The sequence below is a fragment of the Prionailurus viverrinus genome, chromosome C2 (assembly GCF_022837055.1).
Source record: "Prionailurus viverrinus isolate Anna chromosome C2, UM_Priviv_1.0, whole genome shotgun sequence".
In the NCBI taxonomy this organism is placed as follows: Eukaryota; Metazoa; Chordata; class Mammalia; order Carnivora; family Felidae; genus Prionailurus; species Prionailurus viverrinus.
This window is the reverse complement of record NC_062569.1, coordinates 117,944,018-117,963,403: the sequence shown is the minus strand read 5'-3', so window position 1 is coordinate 117,963,403 and position 19,386 is coordinate 117,944,018. Positions and strand designations below refer to the sequence as shown.

General features: G+C 33.8%; 1 protein-coding gene across 6 annotated transcripts in view; it reads left to right on the top strand.

Annotated features, from left to right (window-relative positions):
* The window catches only part of EPHA3 (EPH receptor A3), a 356,643-nt gene that overhangs the window by 295,412 nt on the left and 41,845 nt on the right, over positions 1-19,386 (top strand). For all 6 annotated transcript variants that reach the window (XM_047875913.1, XM_047875912.1, XM_047875916.1 and 3 more), the window contains 3 exons: positions 5,668-5,853; positions 16,075-16,136; positions 18,498-18,707. In XM_047875913.1, coding sequence (XP_047731869.1) covers positions 5,668-5,853; positions 16,075-16,136; positions 18,498-18,707 — 458 coding nt within the window. The remainder of the gene's footprint in view (positions 1-5,667; positions 5,854-16,074; positions 16,137-18,497; positions 18,708-19,386) is intronic.

Here is a 19,386-nt window from a genome sequence, read left to right as displayed (position 1 = left end):
GTAGCATCAGATCATGTTTCCTTCAAGTACTATATTTATGACGGATGCTTCTTTACACAAATGTGCATATAATTTTCTCTGTTTTTCTATACATCAAAGCAGTATTTAGAAAGGTAGCAGTATTTATTATTCAAGCAGGAAAATCTGAGTAATTCATATTATCTAAATGAAATGATAATTTAGTAAATCTTCTCCTCTAACTTTATTAGTATTTCAGCCTGCTAAAACTCACCTGTGCAGGTGATATTCAAATGTGAAACTAGTAATTCATAAAAGGAAAATAAAGCATGCTCTTCTTTTTTCACAATTAAGACTCAAGAATACACACATTCATCATATATCTGTGCTAATCCAGTGAACACAAATAAATATCGGTTACTCTCTTTCATTTGTACACTTCTGCTTTGTAAACTGCTCTGTGGTGCACGTGGTTCTTGTAGCTCTGGTGTTACTATTGTCCCACAAGAGTGCACTGTTCTCCAGCATGGAAACCTCAGGAGCATGCGTAGCACAAAGACTTTGCACAATCAAACGATATGAGAAGGAGAAACTCATTTATGCTCAGCCATGTCTAGAGGCCAGACAGACACATGGGGACCTTGAACTTTGGGACCCTTTCCACTAGTAAAAGCTTATCTAGAGAGATGTTACTGATAACGCTAGAACACAGTGGTGTGAGACAAGACGCACTCATTAAAAATGGTATCTGAGGGGCGTCTGCGTGGCTCAGTAGGTCCAGTGTCCTACTTTGGCTCAGATCATGATCTCACAGTTTGTGAGTTCAAGCCCCGCGTTGAGCTCTGTGCTGACAGCTCAGAGACTGGAGCCTGCTTCAGATTCTGTGTCTCCCTCTTTCTCTGCCCCTCCCCTGCTCTCTCTCTCTCTCTCTCTCTCTCTCTCTCAAATAAACCTTACAAAATGGTATCTGATAAATAAAACAAAAGGAAAGGCTACTGTTACACTGAATCATTGAACAGTCAGTCCCTGATGCTCATGAAAGATCAGGACAGATCAACTTTGTTCATTTCTTTCTTCAAACATATTTGTAAAAAATGTGCTCCATTTTCAGGATTTTGCAGCCAATATCCTCATTTTCCTTATTTTCCTTTTCCTAAGGACAATAAAACTATGCCTGTTTTGTTTGCAAACAAGTATATCTTCAAGGTCGATTATTCTTCTCCTGGAAGATTTCAGTATAATATTGTGTGCATCCAATTCTAGTCTGTCTTGATTAGCCTTTCAAGGGTGGAATATGAAATCAAAATTTTGAAAGCTTTCAATTTTTCTTAACATTTTCTTTTGCAAAATATAAAATATCTACAAAAGTAGCTGAAATTGTCTAATAGTATAATGGATAGTATAGTATAATACTACCCATTTCCACAACTACTCCAATAACAACCTATTCATGGCAAGCCTTCTTGCATTTATACACTTACTCATTTCCTATATCCTTTAAAAATTTTGAAAGTAATGTTGTGCATAAAAAATTAATAATTATACTAAAATGATTAGCAGTTATCTTCCATTGTTACAAGGCTGAATCTTGTGGTCAATGACAGAACTTTCACAGTCAAATATGAAGAAAGACCCTATTTGTGTGGGCTAATTCTCTAATTTTCTGTCAGAGGTTTCATACAGAAAAACAAGAATAACAGAAACTCTCATTTATACATTGGATAATCAGAAGAATTATACCAAATAACAAATAACAAATTTAAATAACAAAATTAAAATTAAGCCACAAATTAACCTTCTCAAAGTAGTAAATTTCTTAATAATGGAATGCACAATGACTAAAATTCCCAGTTTTATTCTTCAATCCAACCAGTATTTCAGGATTAAATACTGAAAATTTCTGAAAGTAGAATATATTTAACTCCTATTCTATGCTAGGCATTCACATGGTATTTAATTTTACATAGTTATTGTCTCCATTTCTCTTGATGAGAAAACAAGATCTAAAAATCTGAATGGCCTATAGGCACATGGTTATTCGTTGGGAAACCAAAATTTGAATCTTTTTTTTTCCAACTTCAAACTCCATATTAGACACTGATAATTACACTAGTGCCTTCTTCTAACATTTTTGTGAGGATTAATTGAGATAATTTATGACCAGTGCTTAGCTGACACATCAAAATTGTTCAATATGTATTTTCATTATGCTTCTTTTATTAAAAGAGTAGGAGAATGGAATGTGAAGCGAGGGAAGAGTATCATTCTACTTAAACACAAGTAGATTTTTTCTTCTATTTTAGATGAAATGAGTGTAGGAAATTTTATTTTGAACAATTTTGTGTTGTGCATCTTAAATCTGAATATAGTGTACCCAGTCCCATAAAACATACTTCATTTCAAAGGACAAATGAAAACTACTGCAGTTATTGGATTAAACTATCAAGCAGTGCTGTCCAAGTGATCTTATAGTTGTGCTTTTACTTAGAAATGACAGGATCTAAGGTTTTTGTTTTTTGTGTTTGTGTGTGTGTGTGTGTGTGTGTGTGTGTGTTTTCTTATAGGTTCAGAGCAAATTGAGTAAGACCATGTAAAATTTGGCTAGGTGGAAAGATCGGGCATTGCATTTGCCCAAATTTGTTAATTTTTCCAACACAGTTGTTGATTAGGAAGATAAATGAATTAATGTTTAACATTTCTATGTTTAGTATAACATCTTGGTGACCATTTCTAGTATTTATCGGATGAAATAATCACATTTCAGAGTTTGGGGGTTTTTAAAAATTAGCATTACTGAAACATTTTCTGAATTTTGAAGGTAGATATACATTTACATATGTCAGATATTTCCTTGAGAAGGAAAGGAACGCTAATTGACCCACTTGAAATTTGAACTCTTCCTCTGATCTCTCCAGTGAAGGACTTTTACAAAATGCTGCCCTTTACAAATACTTGTCCAGCATGACATTAACCCTGTTATCACCATCATCATCACAACCATCTCTTCTTAACATTAATACAGAACTTGACATTTTAAAAAGCACTTTTGTATTCACTCTTCAATGTGATCTAACTCTTTAGCAGTAGATAGATAGTTTATCCTTCTTAAGGTGGGTCTGAACTCAAAGAAGAAAATAGTGGCTAACACATAGATTACACTATGCATCTTTACGTACATTAATTCATTTAATTACAAAAAAACCCTCATGAGTTAGATGCAATTGGTGTTCCCATGTTATAGATAAGGAGAGAAAGGTACAGAGAGGTTAAGACATTGGTTCAAGGGGCACCTGATTGGCTCAGTCAGTTGAGCATCCAACTGTTGATTTCAGTTCAGGTCATGATATGAAGGTTCATGAGCCTGGAGCCTGCTTGGGATTCTCTCCCTCCCTCCCTCTCTCTGCCCCTCCCCCACACACATGCACGCTCTCTCTCTCAAAATAAATAAATAAATATTTTTTAAAAAGATGCCAGTTCAAAATCACAGTAAGTGACAGAGGCAATTAGGCCCTAGAATCCATTCTGTGTCCTACAGCACTGTATTATCTGTCCTGCAATCTACTGACAAGTGACTTGTCACATTGAATAAGTGGTGATAACATCAAAATTTAATACATGGTCCATTCCAGCATATTGACTCATGATAACGGCAGAACTTTCTTTCAGAAAATAGAAATGTAGGGGTGCCTGGGTGGCGCAGTCGGTTAAGCGTCCGACTTCAGCCAGGTCACAATCTCGCGGTCTGTGAGTTCGAGCCCCGCGTCGGGCTCTGGTCCGATTCTGTGTCTCCCTCTCTCTCTGCCCCTCCCCCGTTCATGCTCTGTCTCTCTCTGTCCCAAAAATAAATAAACGTTGAAAAAAAAAATTAAAAAAAAAAAAAAGAAAATAGAAATGTATTTATGGATGCTTTCTTATGGTTTGCTCAAAGTTAATGTTTATGCAGCATGAACTGGAGCTCTCTGGCAATGCTCCAATAGCCCAGTATAAGGAAAGGAAGTCTTAGTATTGCTTATAGATTCTAACAATGATTTACTTTGCATTACAGTTCTCCTAATGTTCACACTCTATAATGACATATTCTTCCTTGGATTTCAAAAGATCAATCAATGTTCTCAAGCTCTACCCCTGATTCTCCCTATAATCCTAAAGAACACTCTAGCCACAGATACTGCTATCTTCTCTGTATTCCTTCAAAGGGAAGAAATTAGACCTGCCTTATTTAGCATTATAACTCTGTGTTTTTCAGTATCAGTCATAGTGTTGCCAACTGATGGGTATTTATTTTTAAAATGTATAAATAACTGCTTTTGGACCTTATGTGACTTTGACAAGTTACAGCATAAGTCATGGTTTTGAAACAGTGACAAAAGTGGATTCCTGAGAAAGGGGTCAAGTCTGGGGAAGTTTAGAGCTTCCTGGAGAGAAGCAAGTCATTTGTAGTAATGCAGCTGGTAAATCAATAGGACAACCTGCTGCTTTTGTGGGTTGAACCACTTGCTTGAACAAAATATAGAGAAGAAGCATCTCACTTCTTGACAGCTTCTCTCTGGCTGAGCCATGGGGCATGGAGCTTGTACAAAAACTCACAGTGAGAAGATTGGACCAAGAATCCTCTGCCATTCCACAGACAGCCTAACAATGAATTATGCAATTAATCCTTTTCAGAAAAATCTCTCACTTGGTATTAAAAAACATTTTTTAAAGTGTTGTACAAATCAGATCTAGTAATCTGCACAATATTAGGAATTCCTCTCTGAACAAGGAGCATTCTATGCGTGGTACTACTTTGTGGCAATTACCATGACAAGCAGTGGGACAGAGAAATGAATGTAAAGGGCCTCTGCTCTCAGGAAGTTCAAAATAGGATGAAAGAGTTATGGGTAAATCTTCTCAATAACAATATATATGAAGATAGTGCCCAAACTAGTTCTAGGCAATTTTATACCAGTAGGATTAGACTATTTAAATGTCACCAACATTCCAAATTCAGTAGATTCTGGATTAATTGTACATTTAAAACAAGATTTTTTATTGAAGACTTTGAAAATATTTACAGTGATTCTGTAGAAAAAATATGCTACCTTTTTTTGAAAATAGTATATTCATCTTCCTTCCAGAAGCTCAGAGAACTTTACAACTCGTATGTCAATAATGCAACATGCCAATACTCCAATAAAATGAATTGGTAGCAGATGCTTCTGTTCTCATTTTCAGAGAGTCTGAGTATATAGCTAAATTGGTCCTCTTATTAATAACAGAATTACTAGAAACATCTGAAATTTAATCCATTGCTCAACCGATAATATCTATGTCGGTCTGTTGATTAACCTGAGGAGATGGTGGCTATGAGAACAAGGAGCTAAAACCCTGTTTTAGCCTTCCTACTTTCCTCCTGCTCTTTCATATTATATTGTTCACAGTGTGGTACTTCAAAATGTATGAGGCTACTCACAAGGTCCATTTCCTACTTGGTTCTGGATGTTCTGGGGTTTCTTAGGGAGTCTCCAATTATCATGTTCTCAATTAAGTTGGAGATCTAAGTGTATATCTTGCAGGTCAAAGGTGTAAATACTTTGAATGGAATTACTGACAGGGAACAGTTTATTATCTCTTATTATCTGCTAATAATATCTGAAAATCTATTATCTGCTGATAATATTTTTATTATATAACTCCTTACCTTTTGTTGTCGTCTTGTTATACTAACAGGTGAATTTGGAGAGGTGTGCAGCGGTCGCTTAAAACTCCCTTCAAAAAAAGAAATTTCAGTGGCCATCAAGACCCTGAAAGTGGGCTACACAGAAAAGCAGAGGAGAGACTTCCTGGGAGAAGCAAGCATTATGGGACAATTTGACCATCCCAACATCATTCGATTGGAGGGAGTTGTTACTAAAAGTAAGTCAAGCCAAAAGATTGACTTTTGCCTATGTTGAGCAGAGGTTGTTTAAACCCTAACTCAATCATTTCAGAATTTTGACATTTTTTTCATAGCTATGTCAGTCCTCACAGAGACTATTTGGGGTTGCCATGTCTTTCTTCAACAAGAAAGCAAAGGCCTTTAGTATTATATTGAAAGTACTACTCTACATCCTTAAAAATTGAAAAAAAAATTAAGAGCTAAAAAGAAAGGACCACATTAAGACACACTGATGAAAAGGCAGTTAAGTGAATTGTGGAGAAGTCTCTGTTACGTGGACTAGCAAGGCAAAACGATGACTCAGTTTTGACAGGAATTGCGGAACTCCCAGCTAGCTGCTTTTTCTTTTACTGTTCACCAGTTTTAGTTAAACTTCCAAATCTTTACCCCCCTGGCTTTAGGGAAATTATGGGGGTTTGGGGAATACTTCTGAGCTGTAAAGAGTGGGATCACATTAGACCCAAGGCCTTTTCCTGGTTCTCTGTGGATTTCAAATAATTCTAATCTAGAGTCCCAGATGGATTTTTGACTGGTCTGGGGAAACTCTGGCTCACAGCCCATGATAGAGATCTGAACTTATTTCCATGATAGTTTCTCCAGCCAGACTCAAAAGGAATCCCGTGAGGCAGATATGTGATTTTTGGCTCCAATACCAATGAAAACCTCTTGAGAATGCTCTAGGATTTTTTTTTCCTCGAGATTTTGGAGCACAGGATGAAGAATAAGCTAAATTGGCAGCAAACTACTTAGAGCGAAAGACAACATATGGCAGGAAATTTGGCATCCTTTAGGGGATAATTCATTGGCACCACATTTACATATTCTATGGTTACCAACAGACATTACACATTAAATTTTTCACAATGATATTTTTCTTTAACATTACATGGAGCACTTTCCAAATGGGACTAATACCTATTCTCATCTTGGTGTGACTAAAAAGGCAGTTCCTTTCTCACAAGAGCATGGCATAATTGAAATGTACTTTGGTTTCCTTTAGAGTTTGTAATATAATAAATGGGATTAAGAACTGAGCAATGTAGAATTTAACCATAAACTGTAAGCCCACATTAAGTGTTGTAAGAAGCATTTTTTCCCTTCATGCTCCTAAAAATTAGGCCATACTAGTAATAACACTGAAATATTTTCTGATGAAGACCTTGTTTTAATTTTTTTTAAGTAATGATAAAAACACAGTAGTAGTAAGGATTGGGATCCTTTGTTCCTCCAGGGCCAGACCATACAACTTAATGTTTTAATAGTCAATTAGCCATTTAGTCTCCTTTATAGCATCCTCACCAACTGGTTGTCCAGATCTTGAGCCCCACTAAGGAGGAAATGCATTTGTACTTACGTAACCATTTTTCTTTTAACCCAGTTTTCATAAGGTTTTCTTTATGCATTCACTGTTATGTGCCCGAAAGTGTACTATGGACATCATTTCATTCTCACTACTACCCTGTGAGTTAGATACAATAATTCCATTTTACATTTGAACAAACAATAACTACAAAGAGCAAGTCGCTTGTCTAATTAGAAAGTGCCAGAGATGGCATTGGGAACTTGGTCTGTTGGTTTCACCTCTGTCCCCAACCATGAACAAAAATGGGTTTCTAATTTTCATCTTGTCTTCTACTTATTCTTTTGTATCTTGATTTTTTTTTTAATTTTCCCTAATAATTTGATCATACCAAAGAGTCCCTCAAGCTTCAACATTTTTCTGGAGAGTAATTTCCTGGAGATTAATAACCCTTAACATCTAAAACAAAATGTAAACACTCATAAAGGGCAAGAATCCACGTTACTTATAATCAGTGACTAAAATAGAACCTGGATCATGCTGGATACTTAATTTACCAATGTCAAGGAATAAAGACACTGATTGATTGATTGATTGATTGATTGAATGAGGAACAGAGCAACATCTTCTTCCTATAGGTCTTTCTTCAGTGTTTGTTCTTAAATTGAATGCATGAAGTGCAGTTGTGTAATTGCATGTATCGCTCAGAGAGTGATGGAAAAAATCGTTATATTTTAGCATGGGCAGAATTATCACCTAACTTCAACACCTACACCTAAGAAAAAAATGAGATAAAAATGACAAACTAAATATTAGGTTTAAATTTACATTCATTGATTGGGTCTTATATTTTATCAAATGTAAATTGATTTTTTGATTTCCAGTGTTATGTATTATTGAAACTAATTTGTTACATTTTACTAGATGTTACCTATAAATTCATTTACTGAATGATGAGCAATATTAAACCATAATTATTATGGCAGGATTTCTTGAAATATAAAAATGAAATAATCAAATATGAACTATGGTCAGTTGACAAAGAGAATCATAAAACAATCCCCAAGACCAAAATGCAAAAAAAAAAAAAAGTTGCATTGAGGAAAAAAAGACTTTAAAAACCACAGGTATTATCTATTAAATACCTTATTCAAGTCTGATTCTGTAACATTCTAATATGGATTACAACTGCCTATTCTTAGGGTTAAAGTTCTAAATTTGATATATCTCCCTGGTCATATAAGCATGTAAGAGGCTGCCAAATCTGACTATACAGATCCCAGTCATCTCATATAGTGTGAACATAATAGGGTAGCAGACCTAGAATTAGATTTTGAACTCTCTTAGTGGCATATTTAAAACCTCTAAGTCTGGTACCCTATAACATCGGAGAGGAAACAGCAGTCCTTAGAATAAAGTTAATATGTTGCATTTAACATATAAATAAGGCAATTTTATCACCAGAAGTTATTCATCCACTCCTGTTATTTTCTTTGTTCCCTGAGAATATATGACTATTAAAACAATCCAATTGCAAAGTTTAGAAACATACACACACACACACACACACACACACACACACACACACCCCAAGAGTGATGTAGAGCTTATAATTTAATAAACAAACCTGTGTTTTAAGGAAAAAAAAAACAATTATATCAGTATCTGGATTAAGACTCAGAGGATCAGGGGCACCTGGGTATCTCAGTTGGTTGAGCATCTGACTCTTGGTTTCGGGCCTGACCTGAGCTGAAACCAAGAGTCAGATACTCAACCAACAGTCTGTGCTGACAGCATGGAGCCTGCTTGGGATTCTTTCTCTCCCCCTCCCCTGATTGTGTGTGTGCTCTGTAAACAAACAAACAAACAAACTTTAAAAAAAAGAATCAGAGGTTCAGAGTTTTAGTTTTGACTCAACCCAACTGGTTGTGAGACCGTTGGTGAATCAAACCAGTCACAGGGACTCATTTTCTTCACCTGTAATTTGGAAGAGCAGTTCTACTTCACTATTTCCAGATACTTTAAAGATCAAATAAGATTATGTAGGAATACATTGTTAAGTGAAATAGAGCCATGAAAATCTAAATTACCACTTCTGGTAAGCTTGAGATTTTATCAGTTAATCTTGGCTGTGTAGAAAAAAAAAATTCTTGAAACAATTCCCTTTTTTGCTCAATGATAATTTTTTAAACTACTGCTATTAATTATATGCTTGAAACACTAGGTCTGTTATAATGTATCATTTTCAAGTCTTTTAGAGAAAGCCCTTTATTCAATCATTATATTTTCATTTATTTGAATTGAGCCATAAACAATTTTAATGATACGTTTTGAGCCTGATGGTCTTAAACAAGAGAAGGTGAGAGAGTCTCTGATCTTCAAAGTAGCAGAAAGCTGGGGGCACAGTCTCTGCTCAGAACTTGGTACTAACATGTGTTATCAATTTTAGCTGGAGTTCAAAAAGATGGAACTTGTTTTTAGCAAATGTTTGATATTTCTGCCATCACACCATTAGTCAAATGATGTTGATACTCCAAGAAGACCTCCATTGGCCACTATTCATCCAGTGAAATAAAAGGAATTATACTAGATAAGGTTGATGTGTTTTTGTATTTGGAGAGGGATTATTTTCTGAAAATTAAAAAAAATAATAATGCAATTTAACTATAACTTTGCATCATTAAGGAATACAGTGAGCAGAACATTAGGACAATTTCTCATAATTAAAACATTTCTATGCTGGTATGAGCATCCACCTTCCACCAAAAGCTTAGTCATTTGTTTGTTCTTTTCTATCTCCTGCATATATGATAAAAAAAAATATCGCTGAAATAAGACATCATTCTGTGGTGACGATGTCAAATTCTTGCTTTGTCCTGTTTGCTTCTCTCTAAGAGTTTTCTTCTGTACTTATCTTAAGGGTACTAACTCCCTGTAGTATTTAAGATAGTCCATATATGTGTTATATTTATTTTATTAATAATTTGTAGAAGTAGTTTGTTAAACTCTGGTAACCCAAGTTCTCATGCGTTCATGACTAATCTGAGAAAGGAGTCGGGTGCCTCTCTGTCTTAATGTCCACAGCAACAAAATTAGGAAAATATTTGCTGAATATATTGGAGAAAAACATAAGACAGGGAATGCTATTTTTACATGCTTAAGAACTTTCTTTATTTTTCCAACATTGCCCATTTATATCTTTTGGTTATATTGGCCACATTTGAATTACAAAAAAATATGTTGTTGTCTATTTTCCCCATTTAAATAGTATGAACTTATGATATTTTTGAAAGGTTAAATGCAACTTAACAACATTTGTTAGAGCATGACACATGTTCCCAAAGACTGACTTTTAAAGAGCACTAGTTTAAATATACAATAACTCTCCTAAAGAAGAGCTATAATTATATACTTACTTAATAACTGTCTGAGTAATTCTAGTCATACACAAATTCTTGCAGAAAGTGAGGAAAAAAACCCCACCCCTATTTCATGAGGTTAATGATATCTTGATACCAAAGCATACAATAATATTTTCAGAGAGGAAAACAACTGTAATTCATGAACAAAAACTCAGTAACACTCGAGTAATTGTAAAGCCATAGCTAACAATGTATCATAAAAGATACTATATAATTCTCAAGTTTGGTTTATTCCAAGAAGTCAAAGTTGGTTTACTATTTAATCGTTCTGGAAACTCACATTAATAGAAAAGAAAAAGCCAATCTCGATGGATGTAGAAAATAAACACCTTAGTTTAAAAAGTTTTCTTAGCACATCCTACATAGAAAATATGTATGTTTGATAAATGTGAAAACCCCAAAACAAAAACAAACAAGCCTACAAACATCATATTTAGTACTAAAACATAAACACATTTATTTTAAAGTAGAAGTGAGAATGCTACTATTACCACTTTAATTCATTAATATACCTAAGGCCTTAATTTCTATAGTTAAACAAGAAAATAAATAAAAGGTAGAAAGCCTGAAAAGGGAAATGCTAAGCTGCCCTTATAAAATCAGACTGAGCACATTCAGAGTACTATATTTATTAATTATTGTTGTACTTATGCAAATAAGCTTTGTATTCAAAGGGAGAGTAGAAATATTGCTCTTGTCTTTTTTAATTTAAGTACAGTTGATGTACAATGATATATTTGTTTTAAATGTACGGCATATTATTGACCACGTTGCCTATGCTGTACTTTTATCTGTTCCTGTCTTTGAAAGTATTAAATTTTGTTTCAAATTAAGCACAAATAAATTTTAAAAACGTAAAGTCAGTTGAATGTAAAGCATTCAGCGTACTGAGATTGATGGAGCATGGTTGTTTAGGAAGACTTGGGAGAAAGTGTTTCTTAGCCTGATTTTTAAGAAAGAGATTGTCCTTAGACACCCTGAAATGATAGACATGAGATGATCAATTTTTTAAAATGTTTATTTATTTTTGAGAAAGAGAGAGACAGAGTGCAAGTGGGGGAAGAGGCACAGAGAGAGGGAGACACAGAATCTGAAGCAGGCTCCAGTCTCTGAGCTCTCAGCACAGAGCCCCACGCGGGGCTAGAACTCACAAACCATGAGATCATGACCTCATGATCGCTTCGCCGAAGTCGAAGGTTAAGTCAATCGCTTAACCAACTGAGCCACCCAGGTGCCCCAAAGATTATCAATTTTAACTGGCACTCTGCTAGGTGCTAGTTTTAGAACATAACCAACATGGAGTTGGTTCCTGCCCTCATTAACTCCTAGACCAGTGGATGTAATAGGGGTCATTTTGGAAATGAATAATGTCTTGATTAAAATTGAATTTGGAAAAGATTACCCTGTAGTTTTATATGATAATGGGAAACCACAGAAAAACACTCTAGGTCATCGCAATATCTCTCTCAGTCAGACATAGTACATGAAAATCTAAAACCGAAACATTTTCTTTCTAATCAAAAGTGATTCTAGTCTTTTTTCCTGGGAATAATGAAGTGTATTTGTCAGTTTTTTAATTTTTTTTATTTTTCCTTCTCCTGTGTATGCTTTCTGGCTTCCTCCTTGATTCTAGCTCCATGATACTAACAATGAGTGCAGGCTGCTAAGGTCAAAGTTTTGATTTTATAAACCATACTCCTGTGTTTAGAGTATGTTTAAGTCTTTTGAAAATGAGACATAGAGTATGTGAGATACAGTTACCGGTAATAGGAATTAATAGCATTTCTTTTGAAAATGAATTAAATTTCAATAATTATTTTTAATTTTATTTTTTTAAGTAATCTCTACATCCAACGTGGATCTTGAATTTACAACCTCAAGGTCAAGAGTCGCGTGCTCTACGCACTGAGCCAGTCAGGCACTCCAGTAATTTTTAATATTTCAATCATTGATAAATACTTTTTATGTTATAATGAAAACATTTTAATCTAAAGCCAATATTTATTTGATAGTTGAAATAAAAATCTCATGTATGGCTGTATATTTATTACATTTTCCGGCTCTTCTTTTTATAGAAAATGTGATTAGAAAGTTGTGGTTGGAATACATGGTGCTGAACATGGAAATCTTAGTTTTCAAAATCACATTTCTTCTGTCATCAAACAGTGGTTCATGATTAGTAATATATCTGAGCCACTGGGGATAGTTGAGGAAATGAACCAACTGACTGTAACAGACTGATTTGTTTCCTGTAACCCTTTAATTATAAAAGGTCATAATTTTATCTACACTCAAGAATCAATTGAGGAACAAAAGCAAAATTCCTCTGCACAATTTGCTTTGCTCATTTTTATTGGAGTTTCACTTCAGCCAGTTATCCCGCAATAATTTTGGTGAGTTTAGTATGGATACTCAGATGCATTTTAGAATTTCTGAGGGCGGCGAATGATACAAGCTCTTGAAAATACATATGAAAGAGCATGCAAACTTGGATAGAAATACATTGCATCCATGTACGGATGAGCTGATATTTTATGATTTCCAGCTGTATTTAATACATGTTAGAACTAGTTCTCACCACTGTCATGGAGAGTTTCTTTTCCTTTAACCCTATTTATATAATCAAAAGCACAAGTGAAACTAAGGCAGAATAGACACTTAGACACTTAAAAAAAAAAAAAAAGAAAAAGTTAAAAATTAAGGCTTTCCAAGGTAGAATATTTGTGATTTTGTTTATTCTTTGTCTGTACGTTTGGGTTTGCTGCATCTTTGAACTTAATGTAAAGCATATTTTCAGACTTGCCCATCTTAACTGATGTGTTTACAAATACCTAAAGTTTAGAGCTAAATACAGCCTGATCTGATTTCTGAATGGTCATGGGGCTTTGGCTTAATTGACTGGTTTGATTTTTCAGCTACTTTTATTTCCCTTGCCAAACATTCCACTAGACATGCTAACAAGAAATGAAATGGTCATAGGCTGGGAGCCAGAAGGAAACGAGTGATAAGCAAAGGTCTAGGTAGTACAAAAACACAGTAACTGGCCACTGTAATTGACAGTTGGCTGTATGAGGCAAACTATCTATGACTACACTTAATGTATGCATTGAATTTTGCAGGCATATTATTCTTCACAGAATTGTATTAAGGCAAGAACATAGAAAATTATAGTGATTATAGTGATTTATGGAGAACATGCCTGTGAAAGATTTCATTCATTCCTTCGTTCATTTATTTGTTTGTTCATCCATTCTTTTAATTTCGGGTCAGTCTCTGGGATCAGTCTTCAGGCAGTGGATTTATCAGTTCAAGAGAGATAGAAGTTTCCAAGGAAATGTTGAATCTTCCTTTTTGTCTTGAATATTGTCAAATCCGCGCTTAATTAGAATTTTGAAGAAGCAAGTTATGGAGGCTTAAGCCTTCGGATAAATGGCTTTTCAGACATTTACCAGATTAACAAGATATATATGATGTGTTACCCAAAATATATAACTAAATCAGTATCTTAATGGAGGATAGATTGGTATATCAATTGATTGTTACCTATATAAAAATTATCTAAAAATTATAGAATTTAAATATATTTTACCTCTCATTAAATAAGACATACAGCTTGGGATGCATTCAAATGCTAAATATAACAAGTATAACCTACATGATACCAAGCCATAATTCATAACCAGTGTGAGTTAAGAGTTTTTACCTATGAAAGGAGAAAGCAAGCAAAGAACGCTATTTTCTATCACCAGAATGGCAAACTAACTTTCATGATATAGAAGGAACGTATGAGGAAAGCTTAAAAGTGTACTCTGTATTAGGGATGCATCGATATTTGTTAAAGAGCAATTTGCTCAAAGTCTTTCAGCAGTGCTCACTCAAGACTTGATTCAGGTTCTCCTGACATGGAAGACAAATAATTTGCCTTCTTTTTGTAATAGAATGGAATTATATTTAAAACAATATTACAGAAAAAATAAAGGAAGATAATTATATTGTAGTAACAGTGTAGGCTTTGATATCAGAGACAGCCATGTTAAGGATTTGCTAGAGAACTAGCTAATTATGTAACCTCAGCCAGTTTCTTAAATCCACTATGCTTTTGGTTGAGGGCATCATAAAATGGGAATAATATATGTTACTAAAGCATAGGATGATGTGAAGATGACGTGATATAATGTATGTATATAATATATATATAATATATATACATATATATAATATATATACATATACATACATATGTATATACATACATATATACATATAATACATATACATACATATACATATATATATATGTAATGCTAACTATGCAAAAAATTTACTAGTGTTTCCCATATATAAAAAAAATCCATCTTCCGTATTTCTTTTTTTTTTTAAAAGTTCATTTTGCGTTACTTATTTTCCAAGTTGTTATCATAACGTATATAGAGTATATTTTCAGCTTTGTTCACATGATATTAAAGTGTAACAATAATGTAAAATGCTAGTCTTCAGAGTTATCATTTTAATTCAAAATAATCCATAGAATTAACACCCAGCGATCGTATTAAATTATTACCCATGGCTTAACATATATTCTATTTGTGAATCTCTATATAAATATACTTAGCACTTTTGTATCTAACACTTTCTCATATTTTAAATGTTTCCCACAGCATAAATTTCCAAAAGTAACAGCATACTCTGTTCAGGTCACTACTTTTGATTTTATTACTTATTAGTTGTATGACATTGGGTAAGTTAATTACCCTCTATCTCAGTTTTCTCATGTGTAAAATGGAAATGATAATAATAAGTTATCATATATAAAACAATTAAACCAGCAAAGTGCATACAATAAGACCATATAAATACATTTAAATGCTCATTAAAAGGTATAATGGCATTTAAATCCACATATTTCTAAAATGGTTATTATAAGTTACTGCCAACAACAATTTTAATTTTATTTTCCATTTAAACATGGATTTTATAATTTTTAATACGTTAATTATACAGATTTTAAAAGTTATAATTATTAGTCTTAATTGTTTTATGAAAATCATATGTAGGATCCATGAAGATGGGAACTTTGATTTACTTGCTCTAACCAGCATAAAAAGGAGCACTTAGTCCATAGTTCTATAAATATCTGTAGAAAATACAAATGATTGTGGAAATCCTGGCTCTATCTAGGGGTGGAAAGCAGAAATACTTGATTTTGTAGATCAGCTGAGATGCAGTTAAAGGGAATAAAAGGGGTATATGAGGTTCACAAAGAGCCATGCCAAATAAGCCAATTTAGATATCATAGGTTATAGGCCCTTGTTCTGAAAACCAATCTTTTTTTTTTTTTAGTTTTATTTTCTATTGAAAAATGTTTCTTTGTTAAAACTGGGAAGATAGTTTACATTTTTTAATTCATCAGGTGTATCATAGTGTATTCTATATATATTCATTGCATGATATTTGTTTGTTATTTATCATATATCCAGGTAAACCAGTTATGATTGTCACAGAATACATGGAGAATGGTTCCTTGGACAGTTTCTTACGTGTAAGTAGAAGATTTTGTATATATTCATATATCTCTTATCCCTATCTATCTATATACACATATGCATAAATGTGGAATGAATGCTAAAGATGTTAGAGGCAACCTCTCATATCTTGCCAGCAATTAGATAACAAAGTTTAAAGTGGAACTGAAATTTGGGGGGTCTAAATAGTAAGAGGAAGACTAAAATTGCATCTTTATCTTGTAGTGTCCAAGGTTAATGGCTTATATTTGTAAAACAAATCTATGCCATCTGCTTCAGCTTTTTGTACTGCCAAGATTCACATTGGCTAAAATAAAAATTAAAAAAGACTTTTAGTAAGACACAAATAACACTGATATAAGACAAATATTCTCTTGTCTTCACTTAAAATAACCTCAGACTGCTATAGGAAGAACATGTCTCGCTCACATAGAGCTTTGGTCTCAGAAAATGAGCAAGTGTTACAATGCCAAAGCAGTCTTAATTCAGAGATACCATTTTGGTATATGTGCTGCTGAAGCAAGCACCAGAGACACATTTTGGTAATAGATGTGCATCCATATCTATTTTTTAAATATTTAAACTTAGAAACTTTTTTTTAAGTTACTTCAGTAAAAATTTGTTCAAAGAAATGCAAAAAAATTATGGAAAACAAGGCACTGCCAATCACCAGTGACTGCAGGGATTAAAAAAGACATATACTCTGTCCTCAATATGCTTTCAGCACTATAGTAGGGTGCCTGAGTGGCTCAGTCGGTTAAGCGTCTGACTCTTGGTTTTGGCTGAGGTCATGATGTCTCAGTTAGTGAGTTTGATCCCCTCATCAGGCTCTGTGTTGATAGTGCAGAGCCTGCTTGGGATCCTCTCTCATTCTCTCTCTCTCTCCCTCCCTCTCTCTCTCTCTCTCTGCCCCTCCCCTGCCCATGCTATTTCTCAAAAAGAAATAAATAAACTTAAAAAGTGTTTTTAAATAAAATTAAAAAAGGAATTCAGCGCTATAGAATAGAGATGGGTAGAGAGAGAGAGAGACGATAGATAGATAGATATTAGATAGATAGAATAGGATGATTCATTATCATAGAAGAGAATTCTAAATTTTCTATAAATGAGAAATTGCATTCCTTATTTTAATATTCATGAGGCAAACAATTTTTTAATGTTTATTTATTTTTGAGAGAGACAGAGAGAAAGAGAGAATGCGTGTACACATGGGGTAAAAGCGGGGAGGTGGGGAGAGAATCCTAAACGGACTCCACACTGTCAGTACAGTGCCCAATGTGGGGCTCAAACTCACTAATGGCGAGATCATGACCTCAGCCAAAATCAAGAGTTGGCCGTTTAAACTACTGAGCTACCCAGGCACTCCAAGGCAAACACAGTTTTATCAGCAATTATTTTCACAAGCATTTCAAAAACAAATATTCTTCAAATCAGGTCATAGAAACCATTATAATACATATTCTTTTAAAATGTTATTGTGTATATATAACTAAACATGGAATTTTATAGCTACTTATCTATACATGCATTTATGCACATATTTACATATGTATGTATGTGTATTTGTTTACCTATCATATAAATCATGTATTTATGTTTTTTTAAGTTTATTCATTTTTGAGAGAGAGAGAGAGAGAGTGAGCGAGCTGGGGAGGGGCAGAGAGAAAGGTAGACAAAGAATCTCGAAGAGGCTCCATGCTGTCAGTGCAGAGCCCGACCCCACCAACTGTGAGATCATGACCTGAGATGAAATCAAGAGTAGGATGCTTAAGCCCAGTTCCCCTTGTATTTCTATTTTAATCAAAGTAAATTGGAAGTTTTTCTAAATACAGGACTCTGACTTGTGTTTTGTTGTTTTCCATTTTATGAACTATAACTGAAGATTGAGTAGAAAAACAAATACTCAGTAAATATCTTTGACCAATTCTGAAAGAATTATGATGATTTAAAAATTTAACATCTACCTTATTTGAAGCAATTAATAAAATATCTGGAAAACTAGAAGGAAGAATGAACACTCAATCAAACAAATATGTAAAACTAAAATAGCCCCAAGACTCATTTCATTTTGTGGTTCCTGAGTTTAAAATTTCTGAGGAGTTTGTATGTCACATAAAGACCATGAAAGCTATGGTTTTGAACCTGAAGTCAAAGAATATTTAGGGTCCTTCTTGTTATGAACTATTTAGTGATGCAGCTACTATGCTATTTTGTTTTAGCCTTATTTCTGTTTATTCACATTGCTTGTGAGGCTGGGGTGCTTGGAACTAAAATGTATATAATCAGTCTTCTTACAATTCAGTGTGTGAGATTGTAACCAAGATTTATCTTTAAGAAAGAGCAACACATCTTAATTGTATATTTGAAATACTTCTCAGAAACACGATGCCCAGTTTACGGTCATCCAGCTAGTGGGGATGCTTCGAGGGATAGCATCTGGCATGAAGTACCTCTCAGATATGGGTTATGTTCACCGAGACCTTGCTGCTCGTAACATTTTGATCAACAGTAATTTGGTGTGTAAGGTTTCTGATTTTGGACTTTCACGTGTTCTAGAAGATGACCCAGAAGCTGCTTATACAACACGAGTGAGTAACTTTTTTTTCTTTTCTTTTTTCCTTTTTATCTTTGTTTCCCACATTGTGCTATGTTGATTTGCAAATAAATAGAAATCACCTCTCTTCATGCTGTCAATTATATCTTCCCCCAAAGGAAACATATCCTTTAACATTAAAATACTCTTACTTATTCTGAGAAAATAGATGGCCACTGTTTATAAGGTGGCATACCTCTGTCCAATTTGATAACAATTTTAAAGCATTTTAAAATTCATGTTTATATAAGTAACACATGCTCACACTATAAAAATTTCAAAACAAAGCAATAAAAAGGAATAAAGTCATCCATAATTCTGCCACCCATAGAGAACACTTGTAACTTTGTCAGTTAATTCTTCCAGATTTTTTTCTACATACCTATTATACATACCTATGAATGAATATGTTATTAGATCAGGATTATGTATAGGATTATTTATAACATCACTGTATAGCCTTTTTTTCTCTTAGCAGTATATCTCTTGAATGTATTTCATTGTCAGTAAGTTTGATATATTCTATTACCTGGTTTGCCATTTAAAAAATTAACCCCTAATTATTGAGCAAATTAGTATTATGTCTATCTTTTCTTTCTTTGTTAATTATTATTATTATTATTATTATTATTATTATTATTATTACTATTACTATTTTATCATGATAAGTGTGC